At 34.8% G+C, this 20,132-nt stretch overlaps 1 protein-coding gene across 2 annotated transcripts; it reads left to right on the top strand.

The window, feature by feature from the left end:
- The first annotated feature begins 10,155 nt into the window (after positions 1–10,155).
- LOC133828936 (probable cyclic nucleotide-gated ion channel 16) lies at positions 10,156–14,875 on the top strand. Of its 2 annotated transcripts, XM_062258965.1 has the most exons (7): positions 10,156–10,996; positions 11,151–11,363; positions 12,419–12,732; positions 13,348–13,462; positions 13,560–13,796; positions 14,079–14,645; positions 14,691–14,875. In XM_062258965.1, exons 1-7 carry the CDS (start codon positions 10,523–10,525, stop codon positions 14,844–14,846), a joined length of 2,076 nt encoding a protein of 691 aa, XP_062114949.1. In that variant the 5' UTR covers positions 10,156–10,522; the 3' UTR covers positions 14,847–14,875. The 2 variants fall into 2 exon arrangements, with proteins under 2 accessions (XP_062114949.1, XP_062114948.1); XM_062258964.1 differs by having other exon boundaries at positions 14,079–14,875.
- Positions 14,876–20,132: the final 5,257 nt, after the last annotated feature.

Here is a 20,132-nt window from a genome sequence, read left to right as displayed (position 1 = left end):
ATTTCATGGATTTGTGGACATGTAATGCATGTCCACGCGTCTATATAACGTATCCAAGTTTATAAAGATCCAGGGAAATGGCAGATCTTTAGAATACCCTAAGCTGAGTGTAGCGTCAGCTCGTGTCTATTGCTTCGTATTCATTAGCTCATGCTATTTACTTGGGGAATCGCATTGTCTTTACAAAGGAAATATGAACTTGTGGATTATCTATTATAGTTCTTGGCTAGCAAGCTGTATCTGAGTTGTCTAAAAGACTCGTGCTGAATTTTAGGATGTACAATGAGTTTATCTTACTGCATGTGGCCGGTAATATTCTGCACGTACAATATGCCTCCTTGGTTGTGCATGAAAGAGTCATCATTCATGATGACCTTATTGATTCCCAGTTCGAAATGGCCTGGGAAGGACATGAATATCTTTTTTAGGCCTGTGGTAGACGAATTGAAGGAGTTGTGGGATGAGGGAGTTCAAACCAAAGACGCTGCAACGAACAATGTGTTTAGAATGCGTGCAACACAATTATGGACTATCAATAATTTTCCAGCTCGTAGTAGTTTGTCTGGTTGGAGTTGCCAAGGATATATGGCATGTCCTTCATGCAACAAAGACACTCCTTCATGTCGGGTAATTGGGAAGACGACTTATGTTGGTCATAGAAGATTCTTATCTTCTACGCATAAGTGGAGGAAGAGTCGCTCGTTTGATGGGAATTATGAAAAAGGACGTCCTCCAAGAAAATTCAGTAGTCAAGACATACTCGAAAAATTAGTGCATGTTCAAGATCGTTTGCCGGGTAAACATATCAGTTTCGGGGGTGTGAAAAGAAAGCGAGATCCAAAAGAGCTTAATTGGAGTAAAAATACTATTTTCTTTGAACTTGATTACTGGTCCGAACTTGAACTAAAGCACAGTTTAGATGTGATGCATGTAGAGAAAAATGTTTGCGATAGTTTACAAAGTACTTTTCTTATGAATGAGAAATCTAAAGACACCACCAACGCACGAGTAGACTTGAAGAATTGGGGTATTTGAGAAGAGTTGCACCTCAAGGAAGATGGTACAAAGTTGATCAAACCACATCCTATGTACTCTTTCACACCGGATGATAGACGGTTTTTTTGTCAATTCGTAAAAGGAGTTAGACTTCCTGATGGCATCGATTCAAATTTCTCTAAAAAAGTAACTGACAATGATGGAAACATTGTTGGGTTGAAATCTCATGATTGTCACATTCTTATGCAACGTTTGTTGCCGGTAGGAGTTCGAGGCTACTTCGATAAGTCTATTTCGAAGACAATCATTGAACTTTGTAATTTCTTTTAGCAAATTTGTGCTCATAAATTGATTGTTAAGGACATGGAGAATGCAGAAGATCAAGTGATACAAATTTTGTGCAAGTTGGAGTTAATTTTTTCTCCAGGCATTTTTGACATAATGATTCATTTAATTCTTCATTTACCGCAAGAAGCTATCCTCGGAGGATCAGTTTACATGAGGTGAATGCATCCGTTTGAGTGATGTATAAAGAAGTTGAAAAATTATGTGAGGAATAAGGCGCGCCCTAAAGGTTCTATAGCATAGGGTTATGTTGCCGATGAAGCTTTGGCTTTTTGTTCGCAATATCTTCAAGGTGTACAGACTAAATTTAATCGACCGGAAAGAAATGCGGATATTGTTATTCCTAAAAGACAGTTGTTAGTTTTTGAATCACAATGTCGTCCAAGTAGCAAAAAGAAAAACATATCCCTTGACTATCTTCATCGGAAATAAGCAGAGTGGTTTGTACTCAACAACTGCTCTGAAATCCAACCATATATGAAGTAAGTAGCTCAACACATATATGAATTCATTAAATTTAATTCATGGCAAACTCTTATCTTACCTTAATCTTTGTGCTATACAGTGAATGCCTTCGAGAAAATTCATACATAAATCTTAAAAAAGATTTCCCTAACTGGTTTAAATTGAAGGTAAATTATCGAAACTGTAGAATTCTTACGAAATTTGTATCGATTAATAGTCATCTCATTGTGTTTTTTTTTGTGTCATACTTTATAGATGGGTTGTTGGCGGCAAGTACAGTCAACTGAGTGTACTGATGAATTATTTGCTATAGCAAACGGGTCTAATAAGAATGCATACTCCTACACAACTTGCATTATTAACAGTGTGAAGTTTTTGGTCCATAGTCGTGACGAAAGACGTACCACTCAAAATAGTGGAGATTTGGTGCCAGGAACCGATGGTTTCACTTTCTATAGCCAACTTGAGGAGATTGTAGAGTTATGCTATTCCCATGGTTACTCGGTAGTATTGTTTCGATGCAAATGGTTCAACACCGATGCAAGCAAGGGTCGAAATGTGACTGAGAATAACATAACTAGTATCATGATTAATTCTAAATGGTACAAGAACGATCAATTTATTCTCACAACTTAAGCAAAACAAGTTTTCTACTTGGAAGATCCTTCAAGAAACAAAAATTGGAAGGTAGTACAAGAAGTCAATCATCGAAAGATCTGGGATTATCCAAGTATCGATGATGATAACGAGGTTGATGTCGTACACGATAGCACTTAATCAAATTTTGTACTCACTGTGGAATTAGGAGAGTTGGAGATTATACATTTGGATCGACCTGGTCACATTGACATAATTGGGAAAACGTCTCGATCTGTTCTGGATGTGGATGATAATTTCATCAATGACGATGATGATGACGAAATTAGTGAAGATGATTTAGAAAGTACAGATGATGATGTAGGAATCGAAATTGATGATGAATAATATTTCTTATGCATATTCATAATTGTATGTTTAATGTGTATGTTTTAATTTAAAGACTTTTCAATCAATATATGATTTTTTTCAACAATGTTTGTTTTTTAATAGTTTCAACTGCATTACCGAAATTATTTAAGTTATGTAATTAACATCCAACTATAAATGAGTTTAAGCTAATAATTATTTAAACTGCAAAGATATGTCTGCTACTGTTGCTTGTTCTCATGGCGGTGATGGAGCGGATCCTCCTCCTCCTCCAAGTCCCACGCAAGTTCCTACTTCCTGTGAGACAGGTAATATACTATAATTATTCTATCTTTTATCAATAAATGACAAATTGTTATTATTTTATTCAATTTAATTGTATTGTTTAATTAACATATGCAGCGGCTACCACAAAAAGAAGAGGTCGGTCTTGATCCAAAAATTTGTAGCGACTCATCAACGACAATAAAGGTCCGTTGATTCTACAATTTGATCTGAAGGAGGGAACCTACAAAGAAGTTGGTGATATTGGGATGTTGTTCACGAGACTTATTGGCAACCTTATTGGTCACCATGTCCCGTTATATTATGACTCGTGGCAGAGTATTCCGGATGAGCACAAGATTGGATTGATGCAAAAACTTAAGGTAAATTTATATACTTATTCACATGTAATTTTTTTTTTTAATTTAAAAAATCTCACCATATTTTTTGAAGGAATTTTTCATTCTTCCCAAAGCTCTCCCTGAGTGGCGACTGATAGAGATTGGGATTGAGCGAGAGTTTCATAATTGCTACAAGGAGAGAAAATGTCGCAAGAAAAGACACTTCGATGAACATGGAGGGTATGATGATATCGAGACAGCCAGAAAGAATCCACCGGAGGACATTGACAATGATAGTTGGCAGAAGTTGGTTGACCTTTTCACCACTCCACAGTTCATGGAAAGCTCAAAGGCAAATGTTGCCAACAAAGTAAAACAGAAGTATCCAAGTCTCCATGGATCGAATTCTTATGCTTCTGCTCGATTTAAGAAGGTAAATAAAAATATATAGATAATTTGAAATATTTTAAGTTATCTTAATAATAATTTCAATATTTAACTGAGATTTTGTTAAATTTTGTCTTCTAAAGATGAATCTTCAGACCAAGGAACTGCCCAGCATAATCGATACCTTCCATGACATACACAATCATCCGACACGAGGATGGGTTAACATGAATGATAAGGATGCATATTGTGACAGTCAGAATCCCGTGATCCGTAAGGGGAAATACCGGGTAAGTTGTGCAATCCCACACCGCCGGGGGACGGTCAAGTGTGATGATTCTAAGACTGAGTAGGTATGGGACTACACAGTTGAAGAGGGCTTAAATAGATTGGTGGGTACTACCTATATCAACAAGATGCATCTTCTTTTCGGTAGCCCATCACTTGAGAACTCCAAAGTTAAGCGTGCTTGACCTGGGGTAATCTAGGGATGGGTGACCTCCTTGGAAGTTTTCCTAGGAAGCATGTGAGTGAGGACAAAGCACGCTGAAAATACTCGTGTTGGTTTGTAGGGCCAGTCGTCATTCCAGAAAGTAGCCATAGTGACGTGGGGCGTCACACATATGTAAGTAACTTTCTAAGTTTTATATCATGTATATTATTCAATTATTTTATGTATTAATTGTCTTGTTTCTAAATTGTAGGATGCCTTGCACCAAGAAGTCCAGACACAATCCCAATCTCAGTCTCAATCTGAATCTGAAGCAGGAAGTGCCAATGTCAATGAGACACAAGTCATCTCAAAGGTACTTGGTCAACGTCGTGGGCACAACCGAGGTATTGGACGGAAGTTGAAGGGCACTAGTACATTTGTCTCAAGCGCCACCGAATCCTCTTCACAATCAGAGGCATCAACGTTTCCGTCCACCACAGTTGGCCCTCCGACGATACCACCTGAGGCTTTCCAGTCCATGATTCAACACTTCAGTCAAGCCTTTATGACCCAGAACAACAACTTCCACCAAATGCAACAATATTTGTAAACAACAAATCCGAGCATCCAACCTCCACAATTTTAGCCTGTCAACTTGGACATGAACATGATACAATCCATGATGGCAAGCTTTCAATCACAACAACCATAGTAGCCACAACCACCACAGCCACCACAACAACAACCACCACAACCAACACAACAGCCTGACGATAATGACTTTGGAATTGATTTTGATGACATTTAGTTTCATTAAGTTACTATTTTTAAATTATTAATATTTTGTGTTTTTTTTATATTTTGGAGACAATACTGCTTATGTTTTGTTATCTTACATTTTGGAGATTATGAATATTGTGAAATTGGTTTTATTATTTAATTAATACATTAGTTTTATTTATTTATTTAATTAATATTTAATAATTTATTAAATAAATTTTAATCAATATAATTAATTAGATATATTTTTTAAAAAAATTGTATACCTACAGCGATGACATGTCGTCGCTGTATATGGAGCGGTCGACGGACCTACAGCGACTACATGTCGTCGCTGTAGAAGTTTTTTTAAATTCAAAATTTCAAATCTTTGCACCACCAACAGCGACGACATGTCGTCGCAATATCCTAGTCCAATCGAAAAAAAAAGATTTCCTATTGCGACCGACATGTCTTCGTTGTAGTAAAACCCTACTGCGACGACTGCGTTTTGTTGTCGCCGTAGATTGCTACACATACGAACCTAGAGCGACGCCGTTGTTGCGACAACATGTGTATAGCCTTTTTCTTGTAGTGATATATATATATATATATATTAGTAAAATTTAAAAAAATTTGTGACTTGCTATTTAAATCTTTAAAAATAGCTTCAATAAGTAATGTTGTTGCCAATGTTAGAACTTGAAATGTTTGGATTATTAGTGGCATTTATTTTTTATTTTCTATAACTAGCTAGCTTGATATGTTGTGTGATGATTATGTAACTAGTTTAATTAATTATGTAACTGATTTTTATTTGTTTTTGTTTAAGCTTTTTAGTAGAGTTGTTGATTTAGTTGTCAATTTGGTATTGATTTTGGGTGACTTCAAGAGTAATATTGGAGGTGAGTAATCTTTAAATTTTATTTATTATTATTGCTAGGAAGCATGTGAGTGAAAACAAAGCACGTGAGTGAGGACAAAGCACGCTGAAAATACTCGTGTTGGTTTGTAGGGCCAGTCGTCATTCCAGAAAGTAGCCATAGTGACGTGGGGCGTCACACATATGTAAGTAACTTTCTAAGTTTTATATCATGTATATTATTCAATTATTTTATGTATTAATTGTCTTGTTTCTAAATTGTAGGATGCCTTGCACCAAGAAGTCTAGACACAATCCCAATCTCAGTCTCAATCTGAATCTGAAGCAGGAAGTGCCAATGTCAATGAGACACAAGTCATCTCAAAGGTACTTGGTCAACGTCGTGGGCACAACCGAGGTATTGGACGGAAGTTGAAGGGCACTAGTACATTTGTCTCAAGCGCCACCGAATCCTCTTCACAATCAGAGGCATCAACGTTTCCGTCCACCACAGTTGGCCCTCCGACGATACCACCTGAGGCTTTCCAGTCCATGATTCAACACTTCAGTCAAGCCTTTATGACCCAGAACAACAACTTCCACCAAATGCAACAATATTTGTAAACAACAAATCCGAGCATCCAACCTCCACAATTTTAGCCTGTCAACTTGGACATGAACATGATACAATCCATGATGGCAAGCTTTCAATCACAACAACCATAGTAGCCACAACCACCACAGCCACCACAACAACAACCACCACAACCAACACAACAGCCTGACGATAATGACTTTGGAATTGATTTTGATGACATTTAGTTTCATTAAGTTACTATTTTTAAATTATTAATATTTTGTGTTTTTTTTATATTTTGGAGACAATACTGCTTATGTTTTGTTATCTTACATTTTGGAGATTATGAATATTGTGAAATTGGTTTTATTATTTAATTAATACATTAGTTTTATTTATTTATTTAATTAATATTTAATAATTTATTAAATAAATTTTAATCAATATAATTAATTAGATATATTTTTTAAAAAAATTGTATACCTACAGCGATGACATGTCGTCGCTGTATATGGAGCGGTCGACGGACCTACAGCGACTACATGTCGTCGCTGTAGAAGTTTTTTTAAATTCAAAATTTCAAATCTTTGCACCACCAACAGCGACGACATGTCGTCGCAATATCCTAGTCCAATCGAAAAAAAAAGATTTCCTATTGCGATCGACATGTCTTCGTTGTAGTAAAACCCTACTGCGACGACTGCGTTTTGTCGTCGCCGTAGATTGCTACACATACGAACCTAGAGCGACGCCGTTGTTGCGACAACATGTGTATAGCCTTTTTCTTGTAGTGATATATATATATATATATTAGTAAAATTTAAAAAAATTTGTGACTTGCTATTTAAATCTTTAAAAATAGCTTCAATAAGTAATGTTGTTGCCAATGTTAGAACTTGAAATGTTTGGATTATTAGTGGCATTTATTTTTTATTTTCTATAACTAGCTAGCTTGATATGTTGTGTGATGATTATGTAACTAGTTTAATTAATTATGTAACTGATTTTTATTTGTTTTTGTTTAAGCTTTTTAGTAGAGTTGTTGATTTAGTTGTCAATTTGGTATTGATTTTGGGTGACTTCAAGAGTAATATTGGAGGTGAGTAATCTTTAAATTTTATTTATTATTATTGCTAGGAAGCATGTGAGTGAGGACAAAGCACGTGAGTGAGGACAAAGCACGCTGAAAATACTCGTGTTGGTTTGTAGGGCCAGTCGTCATTCCAGAAAGTAGCCATAGTGACGTGGGGCGTCACACATATGTAAGTAACTTTCTAAGTTTTATATCATGTATATTATTCAATTATTTTATGTATTAATTGTCTTGTTTCTAAATTGTAGGATGCCTTGCACCAAGAAGTCCAGACACAATCCCAATCTCAGTCTCAATCTGAATCTGAAGCAGGAAGTGCCAATGTCAATGAGACACAAGTCATCTCAAAGGTACTTGGTCAACGTCGTGGGCACAACCGAGGTATTGGACGGAAGTTGAAGGGCACTAGTACATTTGTCTCAAGCGCCACCGAATCCTCTTCACAATCAGAGGCATCAACGTTTCCGTCCACCACAGTTGGCCCTCCGACGATACCACCTGAGGCTTTCCAGTCCATGATTCAACACTTCAGTCAAGCCTTTATGACCCAGAACAACAACTTCCACCAAATGCAACAATATTTGTAAACAACAAATCCGAGCATCCAACCTCCACAATTTTAGCCTGTCAACTTGGACATGAACATGATACAATCCATGATGGCAAGCTTTCAATCACAACAACCATAGTAGCCACAACCACCACAGCCACCACAACAACAACCACCACAACCAACACAACAGCCTGACGATAATGACTTTGGAATTGATTTTAATGACATTTAGTTTCATTAAGTTACTATTTTTAAATTATTAATATTTTGTGTTTTTTTTTATATTTTGGAGACAATACTGCTTATGTTTTGTTATCTTACATTTTGGAGATTATGAATATTGTGAAATTGGTTTTATTATTTAATTAATACATTAGTTTTATTTATTTATTTAATTAATATTTAATAATTTATTAAATAAATTTTAATCAATATAATTAATTAGATATATTTTTTAAAAAATTGTATACCTACAGCGATGACATGTCGTCGCTGTATATGGAGCGGTCGACGGACCTACAGCGACTACATGTCGTCGCTTTAGAAGTTTTTTTAAATTCAAAATTTCAAATCTTTGCACCACCAACAGCGACGACATGTCGTCGCAATATCCTAGTCCAACCGAAAAAAAAAGATTTCCTATTGCGACCGACATGTCTTCGTTGTAGTAAAACCCTACTGCGACGACTGCGTTTTGTCGTCGCCGTAGATTGCTACACATACGAACCTAGAGCGACACCGTTGTTGCGACAACATGTGTATAGCCTTTTTCTTGTAGTGATATATATATATATATATATATATTAGTAAAATTTAAAAAAATTTGTGACTTGCTATTTAAATCTTTAAAAATAGCTTCAATAAGTAATGTTGTTGCCAATGTTAGAACTTGAAATGTTTGGATTATTAGTGGCATTTATTTTTTATTTTCTATAACTAGCTAGCTTGATATGTTGTTTGATGATTATGTAACTAGTTTAATTAATTATGTAACTGATTTTTATTTGTTTTTGTTTAAGCTTTTTAGTAGAGTTGTTGATTTAGTTGTCAATTTGGTATTGATTTTGGGTGACTTCAAGAGTAATATTGGAGGTGAGTAATCTTTAAATTTTATTTATTATTATTGCAATATTTATTTATAAAATTAGAGTTAAATCATGCATGTTTACTTTAGTGAAGTAGGTTCCGGGAAATTTGTTGTTGGCGGTGATATAAGGATGAAATTATGTGTGTTGATTTTGTGTTTGTTTGTATTGAATTTATAGATAATTATAAAATTGTAATATGCTACAAAAACAAAGGAAACTCTGCCAATTTTTTTTATAGATTTTATTAATTGTTTTCTTTTTTCAATTTGCACACTATGTCGAGATATTCTATGTGTTGTTTACAAGTTTTAAAATTTTGAGAGATGTTAAAATGTAGTTGTTATGCTGCTGAAATTTTGTTAGACTTAGGAAAATTTAATAATTAAACTTCAATTATGTTGGATGTCCTAGAAAAAAGAACTAGGAGTGGAAGATATAGAGGGATATGAAATTTGGATAAGAGCGCGAGAAACGAAGAACACTATTGTCGAAGATAATTTGGACAAAAAAAATTGAAGAAAGAGTTGTAAGTTTTTTAAAGTAAAGTAGCAAATTTTTTTAAGTGTTGTTATAAGTTACTAATTTAATCTATCATTGGTTTGTTTCGCAGAATGAACTAAATGATAAAGTTACTAGTAGTCAAATTGTCGCCAACGGCCGGGAGGACATCTTGCCAATCCAACAAGAATGGTTAAGCCCATTGATGACTTAAATTTATTAGTAAGACTATTTTGTTTATTCATACCTTTAGTTTTATGAGAATGTATATATGAATGTTTAGGTTATTTTACTTAATTACAATAATGTGAATGTATATATGAATGATTAGGTTATTCTACTTAACAATTATGTGAATCTATAAATATTTAATTTTATAAGAATTTTAATTCTAAGTGTATAAATTTTGTAATTTTTATTATAAATTAAATGAAAATAAATAAATAAAATTGAAAGCAATTAACAATAGAAATTTGTAAATCACCTGTCCCCAAATTTTCTGTGTACATGTCCGTCAAATTTGGACACCACTTTACATCATATTTTGGAAAAAGATTTTGCTTGGCACAATTACATCTAATGTAATAATGAAACCCAACCCTCTCTTATTTGTGATGGACTAGTACTAGTGGTTCAGTCAATGCATATATGCATATTGCATAGCCACCGTTTCTTAATATTATTAATTAATTCCTTATGGCATTTGAGCTAGACTTATTAAATTTTAGCTATCGATCGAAAAGTATAAAAAAAAAAAAAAAAAACTTTAGCGCGCAATTTCCGTTGATGTAACGGTCGTCCTAACCGAAAAAACAACCATGGACTTGTTCCTTCATTCACCTTTGGCTCAAATCTCTCAAATTCTCTCTTTCTCAAGAGAAGAAGAAAGGCTACGATGCTTGGTTCGCGTCCTTACTCGGCGGCGGCAACCGTATTTTCCTCCTCATCGCGGTTTCGCCACTTTGTGAGGCCACCGCTACCGCTGTCGTCCCTCAGGAAAAAGATCCCGTGGTGGAACCATATTTTGGACCCGGGTTCAGAGCTGGTGGCCAGATGGAACCACGTGTTCCTTGTGGCCTGCCTCATTGCCATGTTCATCGACCCTCTCTACTTCTACTTGCCGGTCATCGGCGGCCCCGTCTGCATGGAGATAGACCTCGGTCTCGGCATCCTCGTCACCTTCTTCCGCACCGTCGCCGACTCCTTCTATCTCTTCCACATCGTCATGAAGTTCCGTACCGCCTTCGTCGCCCCCAGTTCTCGTGTCTTCGGCCGCGGCGAGCTTGTCACTGACCCATGGGCCATCGCCATTCGATACCTCAAGTCCGACTTCTTCATTGACCTCGCCGCCTCCCTTCCGCTCCCACAGGTCAGTTTTTTCAATTATTTTGATTTAAACTAGGTTACGTATGCTTGTTTTTTTATACCAACATTGAAAGTGTATATATATTTAAGTTTGGAATGTTATATTATAAGAGCATTCAATATACTGTAATTTATGGTATTTATGTTTTTGGGTGTAGATTATGATATGGTTTGTAATTCCAGCAGTGAAAAATCCGACAGCGGCTCATGCTAATCACACTCTCTCTCTTATTGTTCTTGTTCAATATGTTCCTCGCTTTTTTCTCATATTTCCTCTAAACCAAAGGATTATTAAAACAACCGGTGCTATAGCCAAGACCGCTTGGGCAGGAGCAGCATACAATCTCCTTCTCTACAATCTAGCTAGTCATGTAAGTAATTTAAATGCTTTGAAATTCAATACATTAATACTGCTTGCTACTAGCTAGAATCACCACTAATATATACTCACGTTGGTTTTTAAAATGAACGTGTATGTTTGTAATGTATGTTAATTTTTACTTAGACGTCGATTTGATGAGAATATTGTAGGTCTAAGTACTCACTTGAACGTTGATTTTCTTTAATTAATCAACACTCAAGCAGTGATTTTGGACAACCTAGCTTTCGTCGATCGTTTGGGGAAACAGAATTATGTATACTTGGACGTCGATTTACTAGCAGCTTAAGTACACAACTAAGTTAACTTTAGTAAACCAATATTACTACCATCAAAAGTTAAAAATAATTTAAAATATTTAAATATATAAAGTTGAAGTAACAACATCGTAACTACAATTACTTGAACTTACCTCAAATTAGCTCTTGAGAGAAGATATAGAATTTGCCCACTAGAATTTGTAGCAAACCAAGAATTAAACCTTATAATAATCACAAAAATAAATAATCAAAATCTTTAAATTCTCATAGCGGTTAAGCACATTCAAGAAAACTTCCATAAACCAATTTCTAATCATAGACATATTAACATCGAAACAACTTGTACTACAACTTATAATTAAAATTTATTTTTTGGAACTCTTAACTTGAGAAAAGATGCTTAAAATTGACAAAATTTAGGTTTTTAGCCTAAACTTAATGAATGACATTTTCACTTTCCCACTAATAAATGAAGCAAAAGCACCAGATAATGTAGAGTGAAATCACACTTTGATAAGCATTATTAGGGCACAAATGTGTATAGACTCCTAACTAACAAAGCTTAATTTTAATTCTTGAAAAGGAAAATGATAAGGCAAAAGGATTGGTATTTTGTGATGAGTTGGTTATATTTGATCGGCCGTGAATGAATACTAAGGCAAATGTTGTACTTTTAGGATGTCTGAGGGTGTTTGAGAAAAAGGGGATACCTTAAATATTAGGGAGTTCGTCTTTAGTGTTTTGCTTTTAGCTTAATCAAAGTATTCTATGATTGTCGTCAGTGCAGGTTGTTGGAGCTTGTTGGTACGTATTGTCGATTCAACGACAGTACCAATGTTGGAAGCAGGAATGTGACAAGGAAATGAACTTCACACATTCTCCTTCCTGTCATCCTAAATTTCTTGATTGTAGCAGTATGAGCGACCCCGAACGCCGATTTTGGCTACAGAGAACCCAAGTTCTCACTAGCTGTGATGCACTTAACGATGCCAACCACTTCGAGTTTGGAATGTTTGCTGATGCTTTCACCAGTGAAATTGCTTCTTCCCATTTCGTGGAGAAGTATTTCTATTGTCTTTGGTGGGGTTTGAGGAGTTTAAGGTACGCATCATTTTGTTTAATTCGATGGTAAGTTTTTCCAAAGTATTTTTATATATAAACGTTGTAATTCTAAAAGTAACTGAAACGCATAGTCCAAAGGCGTATAGGTAGAAAAAAGATAAACACTTACAAAACAAAATATATTGAATTGAGTATCGATATCCTATCATATTAGAGGTGAAAAAAAAAGACAGAAAAAAAAACAGAAAGTAGAATTAAACAAAGGCCAAGCACCTCATAATTAGAGTAAAAACTTAAAACAAAATAAAGCAAAAGCGCAAAAGGTATGATAAGATGAACAACTTACTTAGAAGGGAGTGAGGAAAACCCACTTCTACCAAAGCACAAGGTCTGCCACTACGGGAATCTTACTTATGGAATAGCTGTTAGATGGCAGCACTCCCAATGACTACAAAGGTGGGCCATATCTGAACTTCTTTATATACCTAATTATCGTGTGGCCACCCTTTGTGCCTTCGATGTGGGACATATATGCAAATAAGCCTTATACATAGTACATACAACACATATATGTACACCCACTATCTAGGCACTAATTAACAAAAACCATTGTGGCAATAAGTTATCCAATTTCTCCTTGATCATGATTTGCAGTTCATATGGACAAAACATTGTGGCAAGTTATGCAATCAATGGTGAGATACTGTTTAGTCTCCTTATTTGCTCTGCTGGTCTAGTTCTCTTCTCACATCTCATAGGTAACATGCAGGTATGTATATATGTATTTATATCATATTTTGTACCCTTTCTACGTGCATATATAAATATGATATTGGAATATATATATATATATATTGTTTATGAAGTCATACTTGCAATCAACAACGGCTAGACTGGAAGAATGGAGGGTGAGAAGAAGAGATACGGAGGAGTGGATGAGACATCGTCAACTGCCTTTAGAACTACAAGATAGAGTTCGTCGCTTCGTACAATACAAGTGGATTGCCACAAGAGGCGTCGACGAAGAATCCATTTTACACGATCTTCCTTTGGATCTCAGACGTCAAATCCAAAGACATCTCTGTCTTGCTCTTGTTCGTCGTGTAAGTAATAACTCTACATTCTACTCATGATCACCAAACCATATATTATTAATTTTATTTAATTAGTATAGAGTCACACACACACATATATAAACGCTTATAGTATAAATTATGACTCATATTCAATCAATATTTAGTTACATTATTGTCCATTTCTCTATAACTAGCCAGAATTGGTTTATTATTATGTTAGGCTTTTTAAGTTATAATATCATACGTACGTATACCGACAAAAATTGAGATTACAAACAAGGACAAGGAAATTTAATTTGTTTTTCTTAGGTTCCATTCTTCGCACAAATGGACGACCAACTCCTAGACGCGATATGCGAGCGACTACTGTCGTCCTTGAACACAAAAGACACATACATAGTCCGAGAAGGAGATCCTGTGAACGAGATGCTCTTCATCATCAGAGGCCATCTAGAGAGCTCCACCACGGACGGCGGACGCTCTGGTTTCTTTAACTCCATAGCGCTACGGTCCGGCGATTTCTGTGGCGAGGAGCTCTTGACTTGGGCTCTCATGCCTACTTCTAGCCTCAACCTCCCTTGCTCCACTCGAACCGTTCGGTCTCTTACTGAGGTTGAGGCTTTCGCTCTCCGAGCTGAGGACCTCAAGTTTGTGGCTAGTCAGTTTAGGAGACTGCACAGCAAGAGGCTGCAGCAGGCTTTTCGATACTACTCCCACCAGTGGAGGACTTGGGGGGCTTGTTATATTCAAGTGGCTTGGAGAAGGTGGCGGAAGAGGAAGATGGCGCATGAGCTGGCTAGACAAGAAGAGTTGTATCATTACTATTATTTGGACCGAGAATACTATGGTGATGATCATGATCAGAGTAGCTCAACGGTGGATGATGATCATGGTTTGCTGACACGTGATGATACTCATAAGACGCAACAGCTTGGGGCTACTGTTTTGGCTTCTAAGTTTGCTGCGAATACTAGAAAAAGTGCTAATGTTTCTCAGAAACCGCCTGGTCTTAAGCCTGATGATATGCCCAAGAAGCTGTTTAAGCCAGACGACCCTGATTTTTCAGCCGATTTATGATTTAAGTGCAAATAAACTAACTATATATAATGAGCACACCAAAAAAAAATAGTAGATGAAATTAATTTTCCTATTAGAGAATGTGTTATATTGCGAAGTACGTATACTTTATCGATATTACTTCCAAGTAATTAATAACCAAATAAATATTGTACCACTTAACGATGTAATTTAGTGTAACGTCATCAGTCGCTGTGTTTCCAAACTAGGTAGTAGAAAAAGGTAGTTGAATATATATATATATGGTCACTATTTAGTTCGATTGGTTAGCTATAATAAAAGCTTACAGGTAACTTATGAGGATATTTATAATAACTGTAAATATATACTCAAATATTTATTGAGATTCACTGTTTTAAAAAATAATAATAAGTTACTGATACATATTTTTAGTGCCCGTATAATTACTCTTATATATATTAAAGTATATCACTACTATAAAATTGACATGGGACGATGGTTTTAAACCGTCGTCCCATGCAATGTCATGCCATGTAAAGCATGAAACGACAGTTTAAATAAAAGCATCATTACTTGTCGTACATGAGACGATGATTCCTATACAAATGTTGTTTTTTATGGTACATGATACGACAGTTTTTGTGCAAGCATCATCCACTGCAATAAATAAGACGACAGTTCCTACTCAGGCATATCCTCCTACAATACATGAGATGACAATTTATGTGCAAGCATCGTCCCCTGCCATACATAAGACGACAGTTTTGTGGAGACCGACGTCCCATGTAGAGTATGGGAATTTTTTTATTTCTCTATTTTCAACTACTATATTCATTTATAATTTCATGTATAATTACAGAATAGTTCAGACAGAATCAACAGACAGACAAAATCAATAAAACTCAGTATGTTCAAAATCTAAAAATTACAAGATCAAAATATACACTTGCAATAACTATGTAAGTGCTAACTAAAAACAAAAATTAATATATTTTTTAATTTTGATTTCAAAAGTTACTCTAGCTATGACTCATCCGCTCAAGAAGCTTGGCTGCCCATTCATTTTGAGTTTCATTAATTTCACCAAGTGTATATGTATTCTTCCCACCACACTACAAAACACAAAATAAAAAACTAAGTCAGAAATTAAATTCAATAGAATTGTAGTTCAATAATTATAAATACACTTACATTACTAGTTAGCCATCGCATGGGTGTCTCATTCAAGCAATAGTCCGTCATCATCCTTATGATATAAAAATCGCACTCTACTGACGATGTTTGACGAGGGCAATTGACTATTTTCCACTTGTAATTTTTTTTTATTCCTTCCTGTCTTTCACTTAATGTGTGAAGAGACATTATATATACATCAATATTAAGAGCATATTAATTTTTTATTTCCATATTAAATAACCATATTTTATTCTAAAATGAGTTTCAAATGTATTACCTGTTCATAAGGTTCTTCAAATCATTTGGAGGACATTTTCTAAGTGAATCAAGATAGTAACAATTATGGTCATCTGGATCAATGAACACTAACATCCAGTGACGTCTGCATTTAAAACCAAGTTATTAAAATAAACATCATAAGGTACAAGTAAAATTAATATTAAATGAAATTTTACTTACAAGAAATGGTATGTCCTTATAAATATGCCTCTTGTAGTAGTTTGCAGCAGGAGCAAAAGTTTGGTTTTCTTATAGCATTGTGCAAGACACACATAATAACTTCACAAAGCAATAGAGAAGACACATAAAATTGCAAGAAAAATTATTTCAAACTTGTTGGTGTTACTATACTATGCTTCCAATACACAAATCCTGAAAGGCATCTTATACTTACCAACTCTGGGGAAGTGTTGATATGTTATTGTCAGATAGATCAAGCTTTGTGAGAGAAGTAAGATTTTTGAATCCCTGCCATTGATGTATCAAACATCAGAAATGGAGGTCTTTCAACAGACAAGATCTATCAACTTAGAATTAACCCAATTAACAACAGATTTTAGATTCTGGGATTTTGCTATTCTAACCACCAAAGTCAAGGAAAAAGGTTAAAGGATTTTAAAAGAAAATTTTATTGACCTCCCAAGAAAATACCCAACTACATAAATATGAAAAATGTGCTACAAGATACGATTAAATTGTGATCCCTTCCTTTCCTATTTCATCACAACTCATTCTTTCTACTTATAGCTCAGGGAAAGTAGATACTCTTTTGAAGCACGAGAAAAACCAATAATATCATTGCCATATTTAGGTGTAAGATTCTACTATAATATCAAACTTTCTTAGATTCCTTTCCTAAATTACAAAAGGCCACTCAATAATGAAATGTAAAGAGAAACTACCAGTACTTGATCAAAAGTGCATTGAAATATGAAATCACTCAATTTCACAATAACGAAAAACAGAGCAAATCATTTCAAAAATAAAATCTAAGAAAAAATTGGGATAATTTCTTTTATAACTAGCTTAATTGCAACAACCTTTAAAGTGTTCTATGTCATTAGTTCTACTTCAGGGTTATGAAAGGGATTTTTTAGCAATTTCATTTTGAGGTAGAAAACCTAGTATCATATATATCAACTATAAGTTCATTCACACTCACACATTAAAATGTGCACTGGACTCTTAGTAAGCTAACAAAAGAAACTTCATTATACCTGTAGAAGATAACATAAAATTAGTTGAAACCAATAGTTTAAGAGTCACTGAAACATATTCCACACATAAATATATGCATTATATGAATTATTCTACACCAAGAATATAGGTGTATTGAACCTTTTCCATTCGCTATTTGTTCTAGCTCACCTTCTAATATAACAAATAGGATTAGAGTGGGCAAGAAAGAGATGCAGTGGGGAAATTAATCAAGACCTTATATATATATAAATATATATATCTTACTTGAACACTAAAAATGACAAGAAAATAACAGTTGTGATCTTGTGCCCACTTAAACATAACCAAATATAGCAGCAAGTGTAAACATATAAACATGGCTGAAAAGAAAGTTGAGGATAAAGATCCAATAAATGGCAAAGACAATATTGAACTTACCTAAAAAATAGTGACATTTAAGCTAGAAATTGACAACCATTAAGCATCAGCCCCTTTGGTGATTGTGAGTTCAAGAGTCCAAACAAGCTAAACATATAAACATGGCTGAAAAACATAGAAAATGAAAAGAGGCTATGAACTCTGTTTCCTTCAGAATAAATTCATGGCTTCAAAACCACAAGTTGAACCACATTTTTTTTGTAGTTAATTGCTTTTTTCCAAATGGGGTGTGTAAGCTTCTATCAGATATATTACTATTAAGCTAGCTAAAAGTGTTCCAAATTCTTTTATAATGTAAATCTTTTCAAACACATGAGCCAAGATTGTGATTATTCATTTGTGTGCATTTCTCTCTAGGTTTTTATTTTGTATCCATCATCTTACGAGGGGGTGTATTATTGTACTTAAACTTCTATATCATTTGTATTGGTGAGGTTGGCACCGGTGGAATAGAGCATTTGGAAAAGTCTATTGTAATAGCTTGATCTGTTAGTTGAACTCAAGACTTGGTACTTTGAAGACTGAGGACGTAGGTAGCAAGATTATATGGTTAAAACTTTTCTTGGGTAACCGATTGTTTAGATAACTCAATTCCTAAACAGAAAGTTAACTATATGCATCTCAAAGAGTCCACAACTCAACTAAACTATTATTTCGAGTATTTCCTATTTCACTACTCACCCAAAGAACCCATCTGTCGTTTTCCCCGTCTATGTAATATGTACATTTTCGAAGACCTTTTCTTGTGTCAAAATGAAAGTCAAAATATGTCCGCCAAAAGCTATCCACAACACCTCAGCAAAAGAACATAGATCCCTTAACATTGTCATGCAACATAGGGAGATCTGGAATAGGAATGATACCTGAAGAAGTAACAGTTTTCTGTCCTGAAGAAGTATCTGATAAATCCTCAAACTTGATGAACTGGCCCATTTGATATGCAGCAAGATGGGCATAACATATTGGAGCAACTGGAAAATGAAATTGATCGTTTAAGCAGTGTAATATAAAATTTTATTATAGATAAAAATATGGTAATATATGTATATATGCATGTAATAGGAGGAAACCACAATCCTTAATAACCTACCTATTGAAATTGCAGTTGTGCTCCTTTGGTACCTGAAACAAGTTCAGTAAGTCGTAAAAAGGTACCATAAACAAATAAAAAGAGAGTAAAATAAAACACTAAAGAATAAAAGCTTACACGTAAGATAAGGAATGGATAAGTTTTTGTAAGTCATCAGGAGAGAAATCAATTTCATCAACTAGGACATGATAGTGTGCTGGCCTAGAAGTTTCCTGTGTTTTGTAGCAGCCGATAAAAAATGGAAAAAGAAACATAGTTACAAAGAGATCAAATGCTTTATTTGAATCCGCATTTAATTGTTCAAATCAGGGAAAATTGAATTGTGCCGATCAGTATGTAATCAATCTGGAATATGATAATTCAAAACACATGCAAATATCACCAACAACCAACTTATCCGAACTAAATATCAAATCTCATTATGGCAGCCTAAAAAATATTCATGGTAATCTACACGCTACTGGAAAACTAATAGAAAGATTAAACTGGAAAAACAATTAAATGATATGCTCATAAAATTAAGAATGAGATGCACAACACAGACTCTCCTAAGATACAAGAGACTTACAATCATCCCAGCATGAGAGCACAGATAGAAATCATAGTTCCTTGGGTGCACAATTCCAGTGTCCATGATAGTCCCTGAAATGAAAACAGGAATTACATAAGTATGTACAACTTCACTCAAAGTAATAATGAATATCTTGATTTGAAAGCACACAGCAAACCTGGTGGGACATTATTGTTGGCACCGCCAGCTTGAAATAACTTTGTGTGATGATTTTTCTGAGCCACAATCACAGTAAACTTGGGAATGTTTTCCTCCCCTAGATGTTGATACGCCTGTAACACAAACAATGTCAAAGGAAAAAAAAATGAGACTACACAGGCTATCATCAGCCATCTAAAGTAACTAATAGTCCATTGCAGAAAGACTACATACAGAAATCAGTGCAGAAAATATTCAAGAGCTTAATACAATATTAGCTAGAAACAGTAGGGTTAGAATATTAAAAAAAAAACTGATAAGATAGTCTCTACTGTAAATTGCCGCTTAAAAATAAAGTTCAAATGATATATCAAATCCTGAATTGGTGAAAAATTGATCAAATTGAAGACATATAGCACAGTAAGTCATCCAGTCAAGGTTTGTTTATAACCTT

The sequence above is a fragment of the Humulus lupulus genome, chromosome 4, assembly GCF_963169125.1.
Source record: "Humulus lupulus chromosome 4, drHumLupu1.1, whole genome shotgun sequence".
In the NCBI taxonomy this organism is placed as follows: domain Eukaryota; kingdom Viridiplantae; phylum Streptophyta; class Magnoliopsida; order Rosales; family Cannabaceae; genus Humulus; species Humulus lupulus.
Note: the sequence above shows the minus strand (reverse complement) of the source record. Positions and strands in the feature narration are given on the sequence as shown.

Bases quoted from the DNA above. Each gene is read 5' to 3' on its own strand.
- LOC133828936 (XM_062258964.1), top strand. From the start codon at position 10,523: ATGCTTGGTTCGCGTCCTTACTCGGCGGCGGCAACCGTATTTTCCTCC. The intron at 11,364-12,418 runs GTAAGTAATTTA...TCGTCAGTGCAG, and splicing joins TCTACAATCTAGCTAGTCAT to GTTGTTGGAGCTTGTTGGTA. The intron at 12,733-13,347 runs GTACGCATCATT...CATGATTTGCAG, and splicing joins TGGGGTTTGAGGAGTTTAAG to TTCATATGGACAAAACATTG.